The sequence below is a fragment of the Ursus maritimus genome, unplaced genomic scaffold (assembly GCF_017311325.1).
Source record: "Ursus maritimus isolate PB19 unplaced genomic scaffold, ASM1731132v1 scaffold_17, whole genome shotgun sequence".
Classification (NCBI taxonomy): Eukaryota; Metazoa; Chordata; class Mammalia; order Carnivora; family Ursidae; genus Ursus; species Ursus maritimus.
This window is the reverse complement of record NW_024424119.1, coordinates 39,210,502-39,227,443: the sequence shown is the minus strand read 5'-3', so window position 1 is coordinate 39,227,443 and position 16,942 is coordinate 39,210,502. Positions and strand designations below refer to the sequence as shown.

At 46.0% G+C, this 16,942-nt stretch overlaps 1 protein-coding gene across 9 annotated transcripts in view; it reads left to right on the top strand.

Annotated features, from left to right (window-relative positions):
* Positions 1-16,942, top strand: part of SUSD1 (sushi domain containing 1) — a 218,253-nt gene that overhangs the window by 143,927 nt on the left and 57,384 nt on the right. The window contains exon 16 of one of the 9 annotated variants that reach the window (XM_040631711.1): positions 11,664-12,572. The exons of 7 other annotated variants lie outside the window; for them this stretch is intronic. In XM_040631711.1, the coding sequence (XP_040487645.1) occupies positions 11,664-11,728 (65 nt within the window). In that variant the 3' untranslated portion in view covers positions 11,729-12,572. Of the gene's footprint in view, positions 1-6,793; positions 7,941-11,663; positions 12,573-16,942 lie in introns of those variants that run through there. One more of the 9 variants, XM_040631714.1, reaches the window with a different exon arrangement.

Below are 16,942 nucleotides of genomic sequence, written 5' to 3'. Positions count from 1 at the left end.
AATTGTGTAGCTATTTGTAGGAGAATTTCAGGTTAACCCCTCCTCTATGTTTCTAGATCCTCCTTCTCTTCATTAGACTCTAGAGACGCCAAACACTCAGGTTCCCAACCTCCTTCGTTGCCCTGGGTGGACAGAGGATACAGTTCTAGTTAATTAGGCTGATGTAAGGTCTACAACGGGACTTCCTGGGGAAGCTTTTATTTTGCTGATAAAGGGTACAATTGGGGCTGTTGCCTCTCCTTTCCCTTTCTTCTTGTCTTGAAAGCAGATGTGTGGCAGCTGTTTTGAACGTAAGAATCATTTTGTCAAGAAGTAAAAGTCAGTTAAGCAAGGGGGCTTTGTACAGCTCTGTGGAATAAGAGGACTATTGTTTTTTTTTAAGATTTTTATCTTTAAGTCATCTCTACACCCAACGTGGGGCTTGAACTCACGACCCCGAGATCGAGTCACATGCTCCAGCGACTGAGCCAGCCAGGTGCCCTGAGAGGGCTATTTTATAAAATACTTTTTCTCTAAAGCTGTGGGAAAAATTAGGCAAAATGTGGCCAAACTCCTGGGAGTGAGTTTCATTAATTCATCCATTTTACAAGGCTCAGTTGAGTCTTTCCTGGATGATGTTTGTGGGCATAAAAAATGATGTCTTTGGGGTGCCTGGCTGGCTCAGTCAAAAGAACATGTGACTCTTTTTTTTTTTTTTTAAAGATTTTATTTATTTATTCGACAGAGATAGAGACAGCCAGCGAGAGAGGGAACACAAGCAAGGGGAGTGGGAGAGGAAGAAGCAGGCTCACAGCAGAGGAGCCTGATGTGGGGCTCGATCCAATAACGCCGGGATCACGCCCTGAGCGGAAGGCTGACGCTTAACCGCTGTGCCACCCAGGCGCCCCAGAACATGTGACTCTTGATCTCGGGATCATGAATTCGAGTCTTACGCTGGGTGTAGAGATTACTTAAATAAACTTTAAAAAATGATCTTGTTGTCAAAGGTTGATGGGTGCAAGATAAGGAGCAAGAAAGCAACCTGGATGACAATCGTGTTTTCCACTTGAGCGAATAAGTCTGGGCAAAAGACACCTGCTTCCCATGGACTCTTTACAAGAGCAATTTCCCAGCACAAGCCCTTTGCATTTCCCAGGCTCTAGTGTTCACCCAATCCTTACCCTCCGAGGATGACTTTTCCTATCTCAAATTGCCTTGCGTAGAGAACATTCTCTTCCAGTAAGCCTGGCCATCCAACGGGGGAGCAGGTGGCGCAGGAACCATGCTTGAAGCCAGTGCTATGACTACGGGGGCCTGAGATAGGCCAACAGTACAACGATGACATGAAATAGCAGGCTCTGTTGAGTGTGTGCTTTGAATTCAGGAGGGATGAGGCCTTTTGAGGCTGGGGGATTAGAGACAAGTTCACAACTAAAATGGCATAGGTTCTCCCATTCTGGGAATTATGGCTCACATTCCACAGAGCTTAAGCAATTCACCCAAAGCAGAAGCAAAACAGGCTTTTGTGGGGAAAGTGGAAACTGGCTGGTAGGTGTTCTTCATACCACAGCTATGCTGGGAGTCTTCCTGGAGTGGCAGCTGGTAGGGAACAGTGGTTTGTCGAAGTGATTAGTAAAGTTGCTTACAAGCCAAGACTGTGAGTCACCTTCATTGGAGCCTGGTATCCCAGGGAAGGCTGAATCATGTACTTCCCCTCTTTGTCACCAGAACCCTGACCTCCCTTCAGATGATTTCCGGGGACACCCGAATGCCAGGACCCATTGAGGTGCGAAGGGTCAGTCTAGACTTGTAAGTTTGAAATGTCAGGCCTGAACTTGCTCTGGGGCTAGAAAGTTCTGGTACTAGGCAGGAAAATTTATTGAATGAAGCGGTTGTCTTTGTTTTCTTTGTATATGACTCAGCTTTCCAGCAGGTGCCAAGTCTTTGTGCTGCCTTGCCGCGGGGCCTCTAGAAGAAGTCGTTGGCAGGCCATCTCCCTTCCTGATTTCCCCCCTTTCTTCTGAGGGATGTGATCATGTTATATCAGGGAAAGGAGCTGAGAGTGGCTTTGAGGGGTGGAGTTTCTAGTAGTGAAAGAGCAAAGATTTTTGCCCAGGAGAAGGAACAGATGTTCGCAGGTTTTGCAAGTACAGGTCCCCCCCCCCCGCTATCCAAAAGTAGAGCATTCCTGTGAAAACTTCCCGAAGGAAAAATGGGGTAAAGTGAAGAGGCATTACCAGGAATTTATATGAAAACATTTTTGAGCAATCCTAGACCCCCAAAATAGCCCTCAGGCTTTTCTGATACCTTAGGCCACATCTTGCTAATGGAGGCACAGAATAAATCGAGATCAAGCACAGATGCTCACGGACGCAGCTCAGAGCTCTGGCGGCCTGATGCTGGGATGCTGAGTGTAGTTCCCGGGGAAGGAGCTTGGGGGGGCCGCTTGCTGCTCAGAGAACGCGCTGCCTCCATAAAGGCTCACTGCAACGCGAACGCTGAACGCTATTTTTGCTTGTTGTCTTTGTTCAGGAAATGAAAAAAATCCCTTTTTGGAGAAAACGGGTACTAATGTAGGTCTTTCATAAAAGCGGTGTGGCCCAATGTAAACTTTCGAAAAGCGGGGGCTACCTGGGCTCCAGGTACTGGGGCTCTCAGCCCTGGCAAAGGGCCCCCCAACTGCAAGGATCTATGTAAGTTTGGCCTTTGGGGATCTTGGTGGAAACCCTGGGTCAAATCTGGCCCGCCATCTGTTTTTGTTGACCTGTTAGCTAAGAGTGGTTACCTATTATTGTCTGCGGCTGCTTTCAAGCAATAATGGCACGGTTGAGTAGTGACAGAGACCGATCTGGCCTGCAAAACCTGAAATATTTACTCTCTGGTCCTTACGGAAAAAAGATTGCTGGCCCTTCATGACCAGAGATGCCTCCTGAATGTTTGGCTTCCCATCCCAACTCCCGATCATTAAGTCTTGGAGTGGTGATGGCAGCGGGAGGTGGGGTGGGGGTAGAAGAGAACCCTCTCAACCTTTGACATTAAATTAAATCCTGCAAGTGGAAGGGAAAGGGGGAGGGCTCAGTGTCATATGTACCCTAAGTTTATGTAAAGTAAATAGAGCAATGTGCTCTTTCTTGCATAGTCAGGTTGGGTTTACAAATTCATTCCTATAGGGGCGCCTGGGTAGCGCAGTCGTTAAAGCGTCTGCCTTAGGCTCAGGGCGTGATCCCGGCGTACCGGGATCGAGTCCCACATCGGGCTCCTCGGCTATGAGCCTGCTTCTTCCTCTCCCACTCCCCCTGCTGTGTTCCCTCTCTCTCGCTGGCTGTCTCTCTGTCACATAAATAAATAAAATCTTTAAAAAAACAAACAAAAAAAAAAACAAATTCATTCCTATCATGCTTCAGCTTCTAGGCCTTTTGTTTGACAATCATGGCTTTTGTTTTCCCCACCCTGTTCTGGAAGTAACATCCATAGGTCTTCTCTATCTCTGCATATCCCAAGCCTACCATTAGGTCCCAACTTCAATGTTCACCCTCCCCTCCACCCCTGGAAGTCTCACGTTGTTTCTTCAACTTCCAAGTTTGCCTAACAAGATTTTTTGAAACGGATTTGCTTCCAGATATCCTGACCGGTTTTTCCTCAGACAGTTGGACCATATCTCCCAAATTAAAAAGTTTAGATGTGGGGTCTCCATTCTCTCAATCCCTAGTGGATTCTTTTTCTTTTTTTTTTTTTAAGATTTTATTTATTCATTTGAGACAGAGAGGGCGAGTGAGCACAAGGGGAGGGGAGAGGCAGAGGGAGAGGGAGAGGGAGAAGCAGGCTCCCCACTGAGCTGAGAGCCTGATGCCGGGCTCCATCCCCGGACCCTGGGATCATGACCTGAGCCAAAGGCAGCCGCTTAAGCATCTGCACCACCCAGGCGCCCCTCCCTCCTGGATTCTAATGCACATTCACATTCTGGTAATTTGTGTACATTCCTTGTTCGTTTCTTGAGTACTGGGACTGAGTCTTAGGCAGCTAAGTTAGATTGGACAAGAATCAGCTTGATCCGGGTTCAAATTCTGACTCGTCCACCAGCCTGTAAAATCACGGACATGTCATTAACATCGTTGGGCTTTGGTTTCATCATCTGAAATGTAATCCCCTCTGTGCCTCCAGAGATGTGAGTATTAAATAAAATACTGCAGTAAAAGTGCTTCTTAGGAATCCGTGATCTCAGTACCCTTTGCTGTGCAACTCGTAGCCTGGAGCGCAGGAGGTGAAATCCCTGGCATACGGATCTTTCGTGATCACCCTGGGGGCGAGATGAGGCCCTGGCTTGGGAAACAGGCATTCGACACCAACATTTCCTCCTTCTTGGAGGGTGGTGACTCACGCTGAGAATCAGCAGCATTCCCTGACCCCCACCTAAACCCTCACAAGCACATCGTAATCACGTGACCATCGTGCTGGGAACACCCAGGAGGGGAGGAGGGGAGAGCCTGAATGCGATCGGTGGGACCATCATGCAAGAGGTGGAGGCCTGCGGAGGCTCCAAAGTCGAGGAGGCTGAGCAGAGCCCCCTGAGTGCTAGGGCTGGTGTGTTTCAGGCTGGTGGGCTGCCTACCCTCCGCCCGGTCACCAGTGCCACCGCTGATCATGTGTCTTTGCAGAAGCTGTGACAGTTCCTTCTCCACTCCTGTCGGGCCCTGGCTTTTGTGTAATCTCGTTGGAAATGGAGCCAGCTGTCCCGGGGAGGACAAACAAATCTCAGGATGTACATCCTGCAGAGACAGGATAATTAATGATTCAGAATCCTCCAGATTTATTTATTTTAAATAACCAAGATATTGTTTGAGCTTCTTCCTGTGAAACATGCTCTGCACCCTTATTTTGATCATTTCCTTTGTGCATTTAGTTGGCCCCCTCCTCATGCCTGCTCCGTTGGAGGGGCGTTGCCTCTGTCAAAAGGGGTGGGAATCAGACGTGGGGAGTCCGGAATCCTGTTTTCTGGCTCTTGCTCTAATCCACCTTTTTCCACTCATTACTATCCCTTTGCACAATGCAAGACTCCCAGACAGAGGCTTTGTCTGCCTGTAGGACGGCTGTGAGGGAGTCCCTGAGGGAGCCGTGTTGACGGAGCCAGGCTGGCTCTGCCCCAGTTCCTTGTCTGAGACCACTTATGGGAAGTCATTTGAATGTGAGGACGGACCAGTTCAGGGAGGAGCCCTCCACCCGCCATTTTCTGTGCCCACACCGTCACTGCCAGGGGTCTCCCAGCTTCCAGATGTGTTTGACAGACTGTGTGCCTGGTGGTCTTCCTCCTAGAGGCTCATGGCTGCAGCAGATCCGTCCTCAGGAGAACTCTGGTCTGGCTCCGTCCTCTGCCTTCTGAGGGACCACGATATGCGGTCGTCCCTCTCCTGCATGCCAAATCTCTCCTTTATGGAAGACTCCCCATCAGCATGAAAACATGCTCTTTCCTTCCATGCCCCAACACAAAACCCCAAAGCAACCCTCCTAAGACCCCATGCCCCTTTTTAGAAGCAACCCACTTTCTCTTCTCTCCTTGGTAACCAGACGTCTTGACACTGAGTACTCTCATGTCTGCACCCCCTCACCTCCATTCCACTTGCAACCAACAGCAATCTGGCCTCCCCTGGAGCTGCTCTCCTGAAGCTTGCCTATTCACACTCAGCTTCTTTGAGTTCTGTTGACTCCTCTCCTTTTCTTGAAACCTGTTTCCACTGGCCTCTGTGACATCTCACAATCCTGGGTTTTTCTCTTATGTCTCTGATCACTTTTTCTTAGCCTCCTTGTCAGTGACTCCGCTAACCAGTGTCTTCTGTTGGAGTTCATTAGAGCTCTGTCCTAGACCCTCTTCCCAGCCAACACTCATTCCTCAAGAGGTTGCCTCTACTTCTTTGGCTTCAAATAGCATCAGAGAGGGGCGCCTGGGGAGCTCAGTGGGTTAAGCGTCTGCCTTCGGCTCAGGGCGTGATCCCAGCGTTCTGGGATCGAGCCCCACATCAGGCTCCTCCACTATGAAAAAAAAAAAAAAAAAAAAGAGAGGGGCGCCTGGGTGGCTCAGTGGGTTAAGCGTTTGCTTTCAGGTCGTGATCCTGGGGTCCTGGGAGCGGGATTGAGCCCCGTGTTGGGCCCCCCGCTCAGTGGGGAGTCTGCTTCTCCCTCTGTCCCCACCCCGGTGCTCTCTCCCATGTACTCTCTCTCTCTCATGTGCGTGCTCTCTCAAATAAATAAATGAAATCTTTAAAAAAAAAATTGCATCGGAGAGCTCAGTCCTTGTAGCAGAATGGCCCCTCCACAGTGTTGGTTTTTATGTGCAAGACCAGGTTGGGTCAGGATAAGCCTGGAGAAAAGGGAAGATGGGGTTTCAACCCATAGAATCGCTGAAAAAGCAGCCCAGTCAAATATCTTTCCTCATATGAGAAAGTCATTGCTTGGGTCAGTCAAGGTGAGCTGGATGGCAGTGCAGTTGGTGAGCCTGGGGATCCCTGATTGGCCTGCACGCCTCCCAGGCCAGGACCCCTCAATCTGATAGGTTAGCCTTAGCTCTTAGAGATACACTATCTATATGATTCCATCTATATGAAATATCCAGAATAGGCAAATCCATAGAGACGGAAAGTAGATTGGTGACTGCCAGCCTGTGGGGGGAGGAGAGAGGGAGGAGTGGCTGCTTAATGGGTTTGCGGTTTCCTTTTGGGGTGACAAAGATATTCTGCAAGTCTAGATTGGTGGAGGTTGCACAACACTATAGAGGTACTATGTGTTGCTCATGGTATAAAAAACATGCCTGGGTTTTCTGCAGAAGAGGAACCACGGCTACAGAGCCAAGCCACGTAGCCCACCGATGGGCACGGGGGCAGCTGTGAGCAGCAGAGAAGGAGCCGTAAAGTGGAAATGACTCTTGCCACCGAAACGACTGAAAACCACACAGTCCCCTCAGATAGTGTACTGAACGTGCTATTCTGAAAGATAACCAGAGGATTTCTAAACTATATTAGTGAATGATACATGACAGGTATGTGTTGTGATGGGAGAATGCAAGTTGAAAACTAAATGATACGTTTTCTCCCCCTTCAAATCTATTTTTCTGTGACTATGATGGAGTCAGGTTGGATGTGTTGGTGGAGCATTCTGGTAGCCTGAGCTGAGGCTGGGGAAGGAAGCTGACTTGCAATATTAAAGGCTTGGAGCTGGCCGGACGCTGTAACCATTCGGAGAGTCTAGAATTACCTTTGGCCAGTGACGTGAGTGAGCACTACTGTGAGGTGGTTTTTCTTCAGATGTTGTCTTAGTGCAGGTCTCACAACAACCCTGTGAGGGGACCCAGCGGAGCCAGGGTTTGAACCAAGTATGTCTGCCTGTGAAGTCCACTGAGTCCTACTGTGTCTGTGAGGCTGTGTGAGCCCATGAATCAGAAAGGGAGGGACTGGCTGGGGGAGGGGCTGCTGGTGCCCCAGGGGTTCTGCTGACCATTGCTGAGCCAACATCTGTGATTTCTTTTATTCGGCCTGCAGTCTGGCGTGGCTTTGGGAGACGTGGCCAACACACTCATCTTGCAACCTTCTAGAACCTTGACAGTTTATCTATCCTGCTGATAACAAAATGAGACAGAGCCGTACTGCTGAGTGAAAGCTCTAGAGTTGGCTTGCTTGTCAAGTTTCTCCTCACACTTGCCATCCGCACTTCATTTCCTGACTTGTAAACAGGCAGGATGAGAGCAGGTGACTGACGAGTTTGATAACCAGAGAACTCTGCTGTGCTCAGCGTATCCTGTTATTGTGAATCTCAAGTCCTGCTTTGGCATCGACTGTCCTATTTCCCCCTCTTTTTTTTCTGGCTTACTCAGAAGATCACAAACCTTGAAACCAGCACTGGATTCAAATTCCAGTCCTGACGCCAAACTTCAGTTTCCATTTTACCTGAAAATAAATAGAAATATTGAACTCAGAGTTTTTTCGTTTTGTTTCTTTTTTAAAGTAGGCTCCACGCCCAGTGTGGAGCTTGACACAGGGCTTGAACTCAGAACCCCAAGATCAAGACCTGAGCCGAGATCAAGAGCCCAACGCTTAACCAACTGAGCCACGCAGGCACCCCTCAGAGTCATTTTGAGGGCTATGTGAGCTCATGGAAAAGGACTCAGCTCTTGTCCTGACTTTTAGTAGGCATTCAAGAAATTATCTTTCTTCTCTTCCCTGCACCCCTTTCCCCCTCAACCCACCCCCAACTGTTTTAATTTTAGCAGAAAACCCAGACTAAACATTTGACCATGGGACGGTCTCCATCGGTTGTGGTGCTCAGAGCGGAGGGAGTGAGGTAAGCAGGGTAAATCTGGGAAGTCATGAAGAATACGATTCAGCTGGAGACGGGGAAGCAGGCCCCCATCTCTCCCTCACTGACGAGCAGGAAGGTGGCGGAGCTCTAAAGCACATTCTGCCTTTTCCCTCCTCTCTTCCAAAGTGCAGTTTCTGCCCGGAAGCCTCAGCTTGGGTCTCAGCACAAGTCACCCTACAGGCTTGCCCCACTCTTTCCCTCCCTCTGCCCGGTGTCAAGACTGAGGGCAGGTGGGGCCCAGAATTCTGAGAAATGAGAAAACAAGTACTTAGTTCCTGGGGCAACCAATATCCTGAATTTGGTCCTTTCTCTTGTTAAGGTTAGCTTGCCTCTTGGGGCCCTTATGTCTCCACCTTCCCCTCCACACACACACATCTACGCCCAGACCTCAGCTTCCAGAAAGTATGTGGGTCACGTCAGCCGCGCCCCAGTCCTGCCACAGCATATTAGGACATGGTTGCCCAAGAAATGCCCAGCAGGGCAGCCAGCAGTAGAGTCAACAGACAAGTCCTCGCTTTCATTTATTAACCTGAATAAAAGAAGTAAGCTTGGTACTTGGATGACAATATTTCTCTATTTCTTCCTTTCCTTCCTTCTTATCAGCCTCTTATAGAACAAGAACACCCAGAATAATAATATCAGCTAGCGCGTATAAGCGTATGATATATTCTCAGTTATTTATGTGTATTAACTTAGTAGTGACAACTCTATGAGTTAGGAAGTTATTATTCCCATTTTACAGATGAAGAAACAGAGGCATGGAAAGGTTAAGTCCCTCCTCCAAGGTCATACAATTAGTGATAAATGAAGACTCAAACCCAGGAAATTTAATTCTACGTCCTGGGCTTTTAGCATTACACGAATGCAGGATAGGATATAACATGACTTTAAGTCAAGTGCTGAGGTCTGAATTTTGGGTCACGATGCAATCAGTATCTTTTGAATGAAACTAGTTATTTGTACTTTTTTTAATAACCAGAGTATGTGGGTTGGGGTATATATTGGTATAGCCATCTTTGGAAAATATAATTTGCCCCAACATATTTGAGGATGTTATAAAAATTAGGACCTTTATGTAAAATATTAAAATTTATTCCACTAACAAAACGTAGAACCCACAAAATTTCCTTCTTATTCTAGGTTCTACTTATCTACCTTCAAAGCATTTCCTATCTAGAGGGCGGGGGGACCCCAAAGCCATAGTCCTTATGTACAGAGAAATTTAAAGGACCACATTAAAAGCTTCTGCTTTTAAATGTACGTGTTCTCCCAAGTAAAGAACATATTCCAATCCCTTAGCTGACATTTAAAAACCAAGAGGGGAAAATTACTTTTTCAACCATAAGGTTTAGAGAGAGAAGCCGAAGCCTTTGGATTTTCCCACGTGTAGGTGTGGTTGCAATAAGGAGTGAACTCGACCGTGTGGTGGTCCCCACGCCGTCTCAGTTTTTCTGGGCGAGGCCTGCACTCTCTGACCATGACTGTCACCTTCTTCTGGATATTGCTGCCTGGCAACCTGCCAAGAGCATTCCTGGTGACGCTCTCGCGCAACGTACAGACGCATCGCATGGCATAGGCTCTGTTATCACCAGGATCCGAGCAAAAGTGGGGGCTCCAAAGTGATTTCTCCCCATCGAGATAGGTATGATCGAGCACATATCTTTGCGTGCAGACTGGAGAAACAGACTGATTAACTGGCATGGATATGGAAACATGAAACTTAACATATCATCAGAAAATAATCCGTCCTCACCACAAAGAGAGTGAAAGTCAACTCGAAAACACAACACAGTGTGGTTGAAAGAAGAATATGATAATATCAATTGAGCGCTCCACACAGGGTGTTTTACTTAATTTTGACAAGGAGCCCTATTAACCGGGTGTTAAAATGATCTCCATGTTTATGGGTGGAGCAGCGGAGGCTTTGAGGGTTGAAATAACTTGCCCACAGTCACACAGATGTCCGTGGTGGAACTGGAATTCCAATCCAGACGGTTAACTCTGACGTTCACAGTTCACATTCTTCACTGCGAAGCAATGCCCTGGGCCCTCCCGCGGCTGTTACTCTCCGGAAGCCTGATCGAGTTAATGGTATCACCTCCCCATTGGTCACCAAACTCAGGAGTTATCTTTCCCAAGGCTCCCTCCATTTCCCTCACATCCACTGTTTGTCTAACACATGGACTAAGGCCCTCCCATGGGCCAGATAGTGTGGACAGAAGGGGGAACAGGGCAGTAATGATTCCTGCCTGAGTTAAGCTGATCTCTGCGGCTTTAAAATTGGGAACCAGACAGAGTAAATATCTGTCTCATTCTGGCGCTGAAAGAGGGAGACACCAGGCTGGGGAGCCTCTTGCAGCCATGTCTCCCGTTGTGCGGAAAAATCTGGAGGGAAGTAAACTGACATTCGGAGAGAACCGGAAGTGAGAGATGGTCCTGGCAGAGTGTCCAAGATTCTGTTTCCGGCTGTTCCTGAGACAGCTGTACCCTGCTGTCACTGCACTCACGTTAGACTTTTGATGATTTTCACTTTCTCCCTCAGCTGGTTAGAGTTGTGTTTCTGTTTTTTGCAACTAACCCGTTCTTGAATGATACAAACCAAAACAAAAAGACATCCACAGTCCCACCCTCAGAGATAAGCCGTTTTCACGTTGTGGTGTATTCTCGTAGTAGTTCCTCTTAGAGCACCTGCCCAGCTCGCCAAGAGTCTCTTCCTCGCCACGGTCCCCTATTCACAAGACCTCTTGTTGCCATGTCGGTAGTACTTGGCTCTCCCCACTTGATCATAGTTTATTAATCCAAACCATCATTCCTGCCCCAAGTTGGGCCAGCCAGAAACTCTCTCTCAAATTTTTCATTTGGACTCTTAAGATGTATATTACTGTCTGTTTCAGGAGTTTCTAACTTCCAAGTGCAGCCTCTGATCTTGCTACTCATGACACCCGACTCGAGGCCTCTTTGCGCTCCTTCCTAAAGAAAGTCCATTTAACAAAACATTAATGATCAATGTGGATTCTACTAAATATTTGCTAGGAAAGACGGAGGAGTGGGTTTCCATCACACACCAACATACAAACCAGTCAAAAAGCCCCCAGTCCCGGCTGGGCTGAGCCACCTCCAATGGCCTCATGTGCTCTATGTTTCTCCACATGGGTCTGAGTCCTGATGGGGTTTTCAAATATTTGTTTCATAATTAAAAGTCAGTTCTCTAGACCTGTACTTCCACTCAAGCTCTTACCCAAAGGCCTTGGTGATCAAGAAATGTGGGTGGGTATGCTACTTCCCCTCGTTGGCTGGGACAGCTGGACTTTCTGACTTAAAAAGGGTCTTTTACCTCACAGCAGCCTACTTGCAGCTCCAAGCGGGTCCAAGGAGACCAAGGAGGACAGTTGCATTTGGAAGCTGAACGTCATGACTGTCCTGGAACAGATTCAAGGCATGTGTTGTCTTATCTCATCCCTCACTGAGGAGTGAAAGCCCTCTCCCCGCACTACCATCCTATCAAGCATTGTTCTTTGCAAAGTGCTTCCACATATGCTACCTTATTTCCTCTAACAATTCTGTGAGGTTAGTGATTATGTCCAATTTACAGAAAAGACAAAATCAGAAGTCATACAACTAAAATAGAAAAGATGGGACTAGATAAGAATTGAACGGATTAGGCTGGTGCAAAATTGTTTAGCTTTTTCCCATGGAACACTTACGATCTTTTCCCCCACCCCACACCCAACCTCCACCCCCATTTGCTTTCTCCTGTAACAAAGTCTTTCGATCAGTATTCTCCAGGTCAAACACTGGGCACTACGCCCTTTAATCTCCAGGTTTCCCCAGCTTATTTTATAGTTAAGCTTTCTTGCAAGGCTCACAGTGGGGCTGCAGGTCAGCTTGAAGAGAGACAAGGTCAACACTACTTGAAAGGAGTGGGCATTGTGCCCTGAGGTTTGTAATGCAACCTTGTATTTTTTTGCATTGTTAGAGAAAGGGGTTGAAAAGTCTTGCCAAGCCTTAAGGGCCAACGGCCTTGTTCTAAGAAAATTCCATTGCTCCAGGGCTGTTGAAGTGAAGAGTGAGGTCTTAGGGTGTGATGGGGCGCAGTCGGTGGCAGGGAGCTTGGTAGAATGAGAATTGTGTATTTCATGGAGATCCTTGTATTCATTAGAACACAGAAATTTATGGTATTTGTCAATGATTTCTAAATCTTCATGTCACTAAATAAATCCTTTTAAAACTCAGGATAAATCTTATTATTTGTGTTGCCTTAGTGTTATTTTTAAATAACTAGATAACCCAAAGAAACAGCTCTTGGGTTTACTTACCTGTTCTGTCCAATTTTGTTTCCTTACTCATTTCTACCTTTATCTTTATTATTTTGATGCTCTTAATTTTTTTCCAGTGGATTTTATTTAAATCTGTCTCGTTAAACGTTAACACATTATTGTTATTCTTTGTTTGATGTAAAAAAAAGTCATTATTAAATGGAAGCATCTTATTAGTTGTTTTTTTTTAACAAGAAAACATTTTAATTTAACAGCAGAATCACCATCCATACATAACAGGTACTGAGTGGCATTTTTCCTATTGTTTTGGATCTGTGGCTGAAACTGAGGGCAAATGGAGCTAACTAAGCACCATGTATTCTAAGTTCAAAAACTTCTAGAAGCTGGGGTCAGATCCCTCACAGACTGCTCTGTGACACATGGAAGAATAAATCTGGCCCTGCCACTAACCTCAGTCTCCCAACCCCAGGTCAGTACAAGGGGAGGCCTGAGAAGCACCAGGAGGTTGACATCTCTTTGAGAAAGGAATGCTTCCAAGTAGAGGCTCTCCTCACATGCTTCTGAGGAGGAAGGAGCCACTGGCCCTTTCAATGGCAAGGTGGTTTCAAAATAATCACTTTTAAAGTTCAAGAATGGAGGATTGGCATTTTATTCCTGCTTGGATGTATGCTTACCAGTGGAGAAGCTTACATTCTCAACATCTTCTGTGGTAGAAATTTCCCATGGAAAGAGTGAGCACTGACTGAAGAAGGTCCTTAGGCTTGAGTCTTTTTCCTGGTACACTACCAATAGGGCCATCACCCAGACAAGGAATCCTAGGAGATGGGAGCTCTCCCGTGGGGGTTAGGGAATGGTGGAAGAGGTCACACGTAGGCCGGAAGACTCATGTCACAGAACAAATGGGAGGGAGGGGCAACTTTTCGTAGGGCTTTCAAAAGATCTGCCCTGCAAAAGAGCTTGCATTTTGGATGGTGCCTTAGTTTCCTGGGGTTGCCTTAACGAGTCCCACAAATTGTGTGGTTCAAACAACAGGAATTCATTATCTCACTGTCTTGGAGGCCAGAAGTCCAATATCAAGGTGTCCACAGGCTGGTTGCCTTGTGGGCTGTGAGAAAGAATCTGCTCCATGCCCTCTCCTAACTTCGGGTGATTTGCTGGCAAATTGTATAATTCCTTGGCTTGTAGATGCATCACTCCGATATCTGTCTTCACTTTTACCTCACGTCCTCCCTGTCTTCACATCGTCTTCCCTCCATGTAGGTCTGTCTCTGAGTCCAAATGTCCCTTCTTTATAAGGACACTGGTCATGTTGGATTAGGGACCACCATTATGATCTTATTTTAATTTGATTACCTCTCTAAAGGTCTGTTTTTTTTCTTCCAAGATTTTATTTAAATTCAAGTCACTTAACATATGGTGTAGTATTGGTTTCAGGAGTAGAATTTAGTGACTCATCACTTACATATAATACCCAGTGCTCATCACAACACGTGCCCTCCTTAATGCCCATCACCCATCTAGCCCATACCTACCCACCTCCCTCCAGCAACCTTCAGTTTGTTCTCTATAGTTGAGACTCTTATGGTTTGCCTCCCTCTCTGTCTTTATCTTATTTTATTTTTCTTTCCCTTCCCCTATGTTCATCTGTTTTGTTTCTTAAATTCCATATATGAGTGAAGGTATATGGTGTTTGTCTTTCTCTAAGTGACTTATTTTGGTTAGCCTAATATACTCTAGTTCCATCCACGTCATTGCAAATGGCGAGATTTCATTCTTTTTGATGGCTGAATAATATTCCTCTGTGTGTGTGTGTGTGTGTGTGTGTGTGTGTGTGTGTACACACCATATCTTCTTTATCCATTCATTAGTCAATGGACTTTGGGCTCTTTCCATAATTTGGCTGTTGTGGACACTGCTGCTATAAACATGGGGCTGCATGTGCCCCTTCAAATTACTATGTTTGTCTCCTTTGGATAAATCCCCAGTAGTGCAATTGCTAGGTCATAGAGTAGCTCTATTTTTTAACTTTTTGAGGAAACTCCATACTGTTTTCCAGAGTGGCTGCATCAGTTTGCATTCCCACCAACAGTGCAAAAGTGTTCCCTTTTCTCCACATCCTCGCCAGCATCTGCTGTTTTCTGAGTTGTTTATTTTTCATTTTAGCCATTCTGACAGGTGTGAGGTGGTATCTCACTGTGGTTTTGATTTGTATTTCCCTGATGATGAGTGATGTTAAGCATTTTTCATGTTAGTCTATTAGCCATCTGTATGTCTTCTTTGGAGAAATATCTGCTCATGTCTTCTGCCCATTTCTTAACTGGTTTATTTATTTTTGAAGTGTTGAGTTTGATAAGTTCTTTATAGATCTTGGATACTAGCCCTTTATCTGATAAGACATCTGCAACTATCTTCTCCCATTCTGTAGGTTGCCTTTTAGTTTTGTTGATTGTTTCCTTCACCATGCAGAAGATTTTTATCTCGATAAAGTCCCAATGGTTCATTTCTTGGAAACATCTCATTAGTTTTCATAAGTTCTATTTTATAAATAGTTTGTAATAGTATTTTAATGTTGGGCAGCACAGAAATCTTTTCTAGTCTCCAATTGGTAGCTATTAAAAATCAAGATGGAATGTTGGTGAAACTTGCCAGTAATATTTATATCTGGGATTGCAGAAATGCATAAATCAGCCTCATCCAGTCACTCTATACTTCTCTTTGAAGATTCCCACAGAGCTTTACAGAAGAAACATGAATCAAATGGGAATAAAATGGAAGCACCATTTTATTAATAGCTGAGCCAGTTCATAATAATGTTCATCAAGAGGCCCTGGAGAAGCTAGAATGGAGCACATAACTCAGGGTCAAACCCAACAGAGACCGTGCTCAAAATCCTGGGAGCCAATACTCAGGCATCAGGCTGGGAGAGCTGGCTGGGTTCTACGAGGTGCCCTGATGGTGCTCACCTGGGCATCAGCGGTCCCCAGACATGCAGACCTGGAAAAGGCCAAAGAAGTGAGCAGAACTCTGCAGCCACCTGGCTTAGGGGAGGAGTGTGGGGGAGGAGGAGGGTGGGCAGAGAAGCGTGTGGCGTGGGGAGAAGACCTAAAATTTCCCTTCCTCTATAGTAGAGGTTTTATTTTTGTGTCATAGTTTTGTTATTAATGTCTCCTTATGCTCCGTGGTCAGAGAATATGGTCTGCAAAAGATCCGTGTTTCAGAACTTGAGATTTTCTTGCTGGGCTGTTCCTCTGTGCAAAATTTTCCTGGACATTTAAAAAGAAACGATTTTATACATATTTAATATATCTAAGAATTCAAACTTATATGTATTATTTGACATTTTTATAAACTTATTTGTTGTCCGTTTGATTGGTGATAGACCAGTAGGAACAGTTACAATCATGTATTTAGAAAATCAGAACATGATAAACTTTCATATTTCTTCCCTGCATCTTTTACCTTTTATTCATATAAAATGCTTCTCTTTGTCTCGTCGAAGGCTTAGCCCTCGAATTCCACTTTTCTGCTATGAATATTGCCAGGCTTTTATGTGTTTGCTTGATGTACTTTTACCCGCATTTTATTTAAAATTTTCTGAGTATTTTTGCATTAACTCTGTCTTAATCTGAAATTTCCGTGTTACTTCTGTCACCCTGTTTTATATTTTTTGTGTTAAAAAATATTTCTTTCTGTTTCAATTCTTCTCTTCCTCTTTCCTGCCTGCCCTCCTCTGGCGTTCTTCCCCCCTGTCACTAACTGAAATGTACACTTCAGTAATTTTTCATACATTCATAGAGCTGTGTGACCACCACGGCAGTCCGATCTTAGAACTTTATCAACATTCCCCTTTTCTGTGAAATTCACACAAGTGAAATCATAGAATATGTAGTCTTTTGTCTCTGGCTTTTTTTTTTTTTTTAAGATTTTATTTATTTATGTGACAGAGAGACAGCCAGCGAGAGAAGGAACACAAGCAGGGGGAGTGGGAGAGGAAGAAGCAGGCTCCCAGCCGAGGAGCCCGATGTGGGACTCGATCCCGTAACGCCAGGATCACGCCCTGAGCCGAAGGCAGACGCTTAACGACTGTGCCACCCAGGCGCCCCTGTCTCTGGCTTTTTTGCACTTAGCATCTGGCTTTTTTGCACTTATTTATTCGACAGAGATAGAGACAGCCAGCGAGAGCGGGAACACAAGCAGGGGGAGTGGGAGAGGAAGAAGCAGGCTCATAGCGGAGGAGCCTGATGTGGGGCTCGATCCCAGGACTCTGGGATCACGCCCTGAGCCGAAGGCAGGCGCCCAACCGCTGTGCCACCCAGGCGCCCCCATATTTTACTGTTCTACTC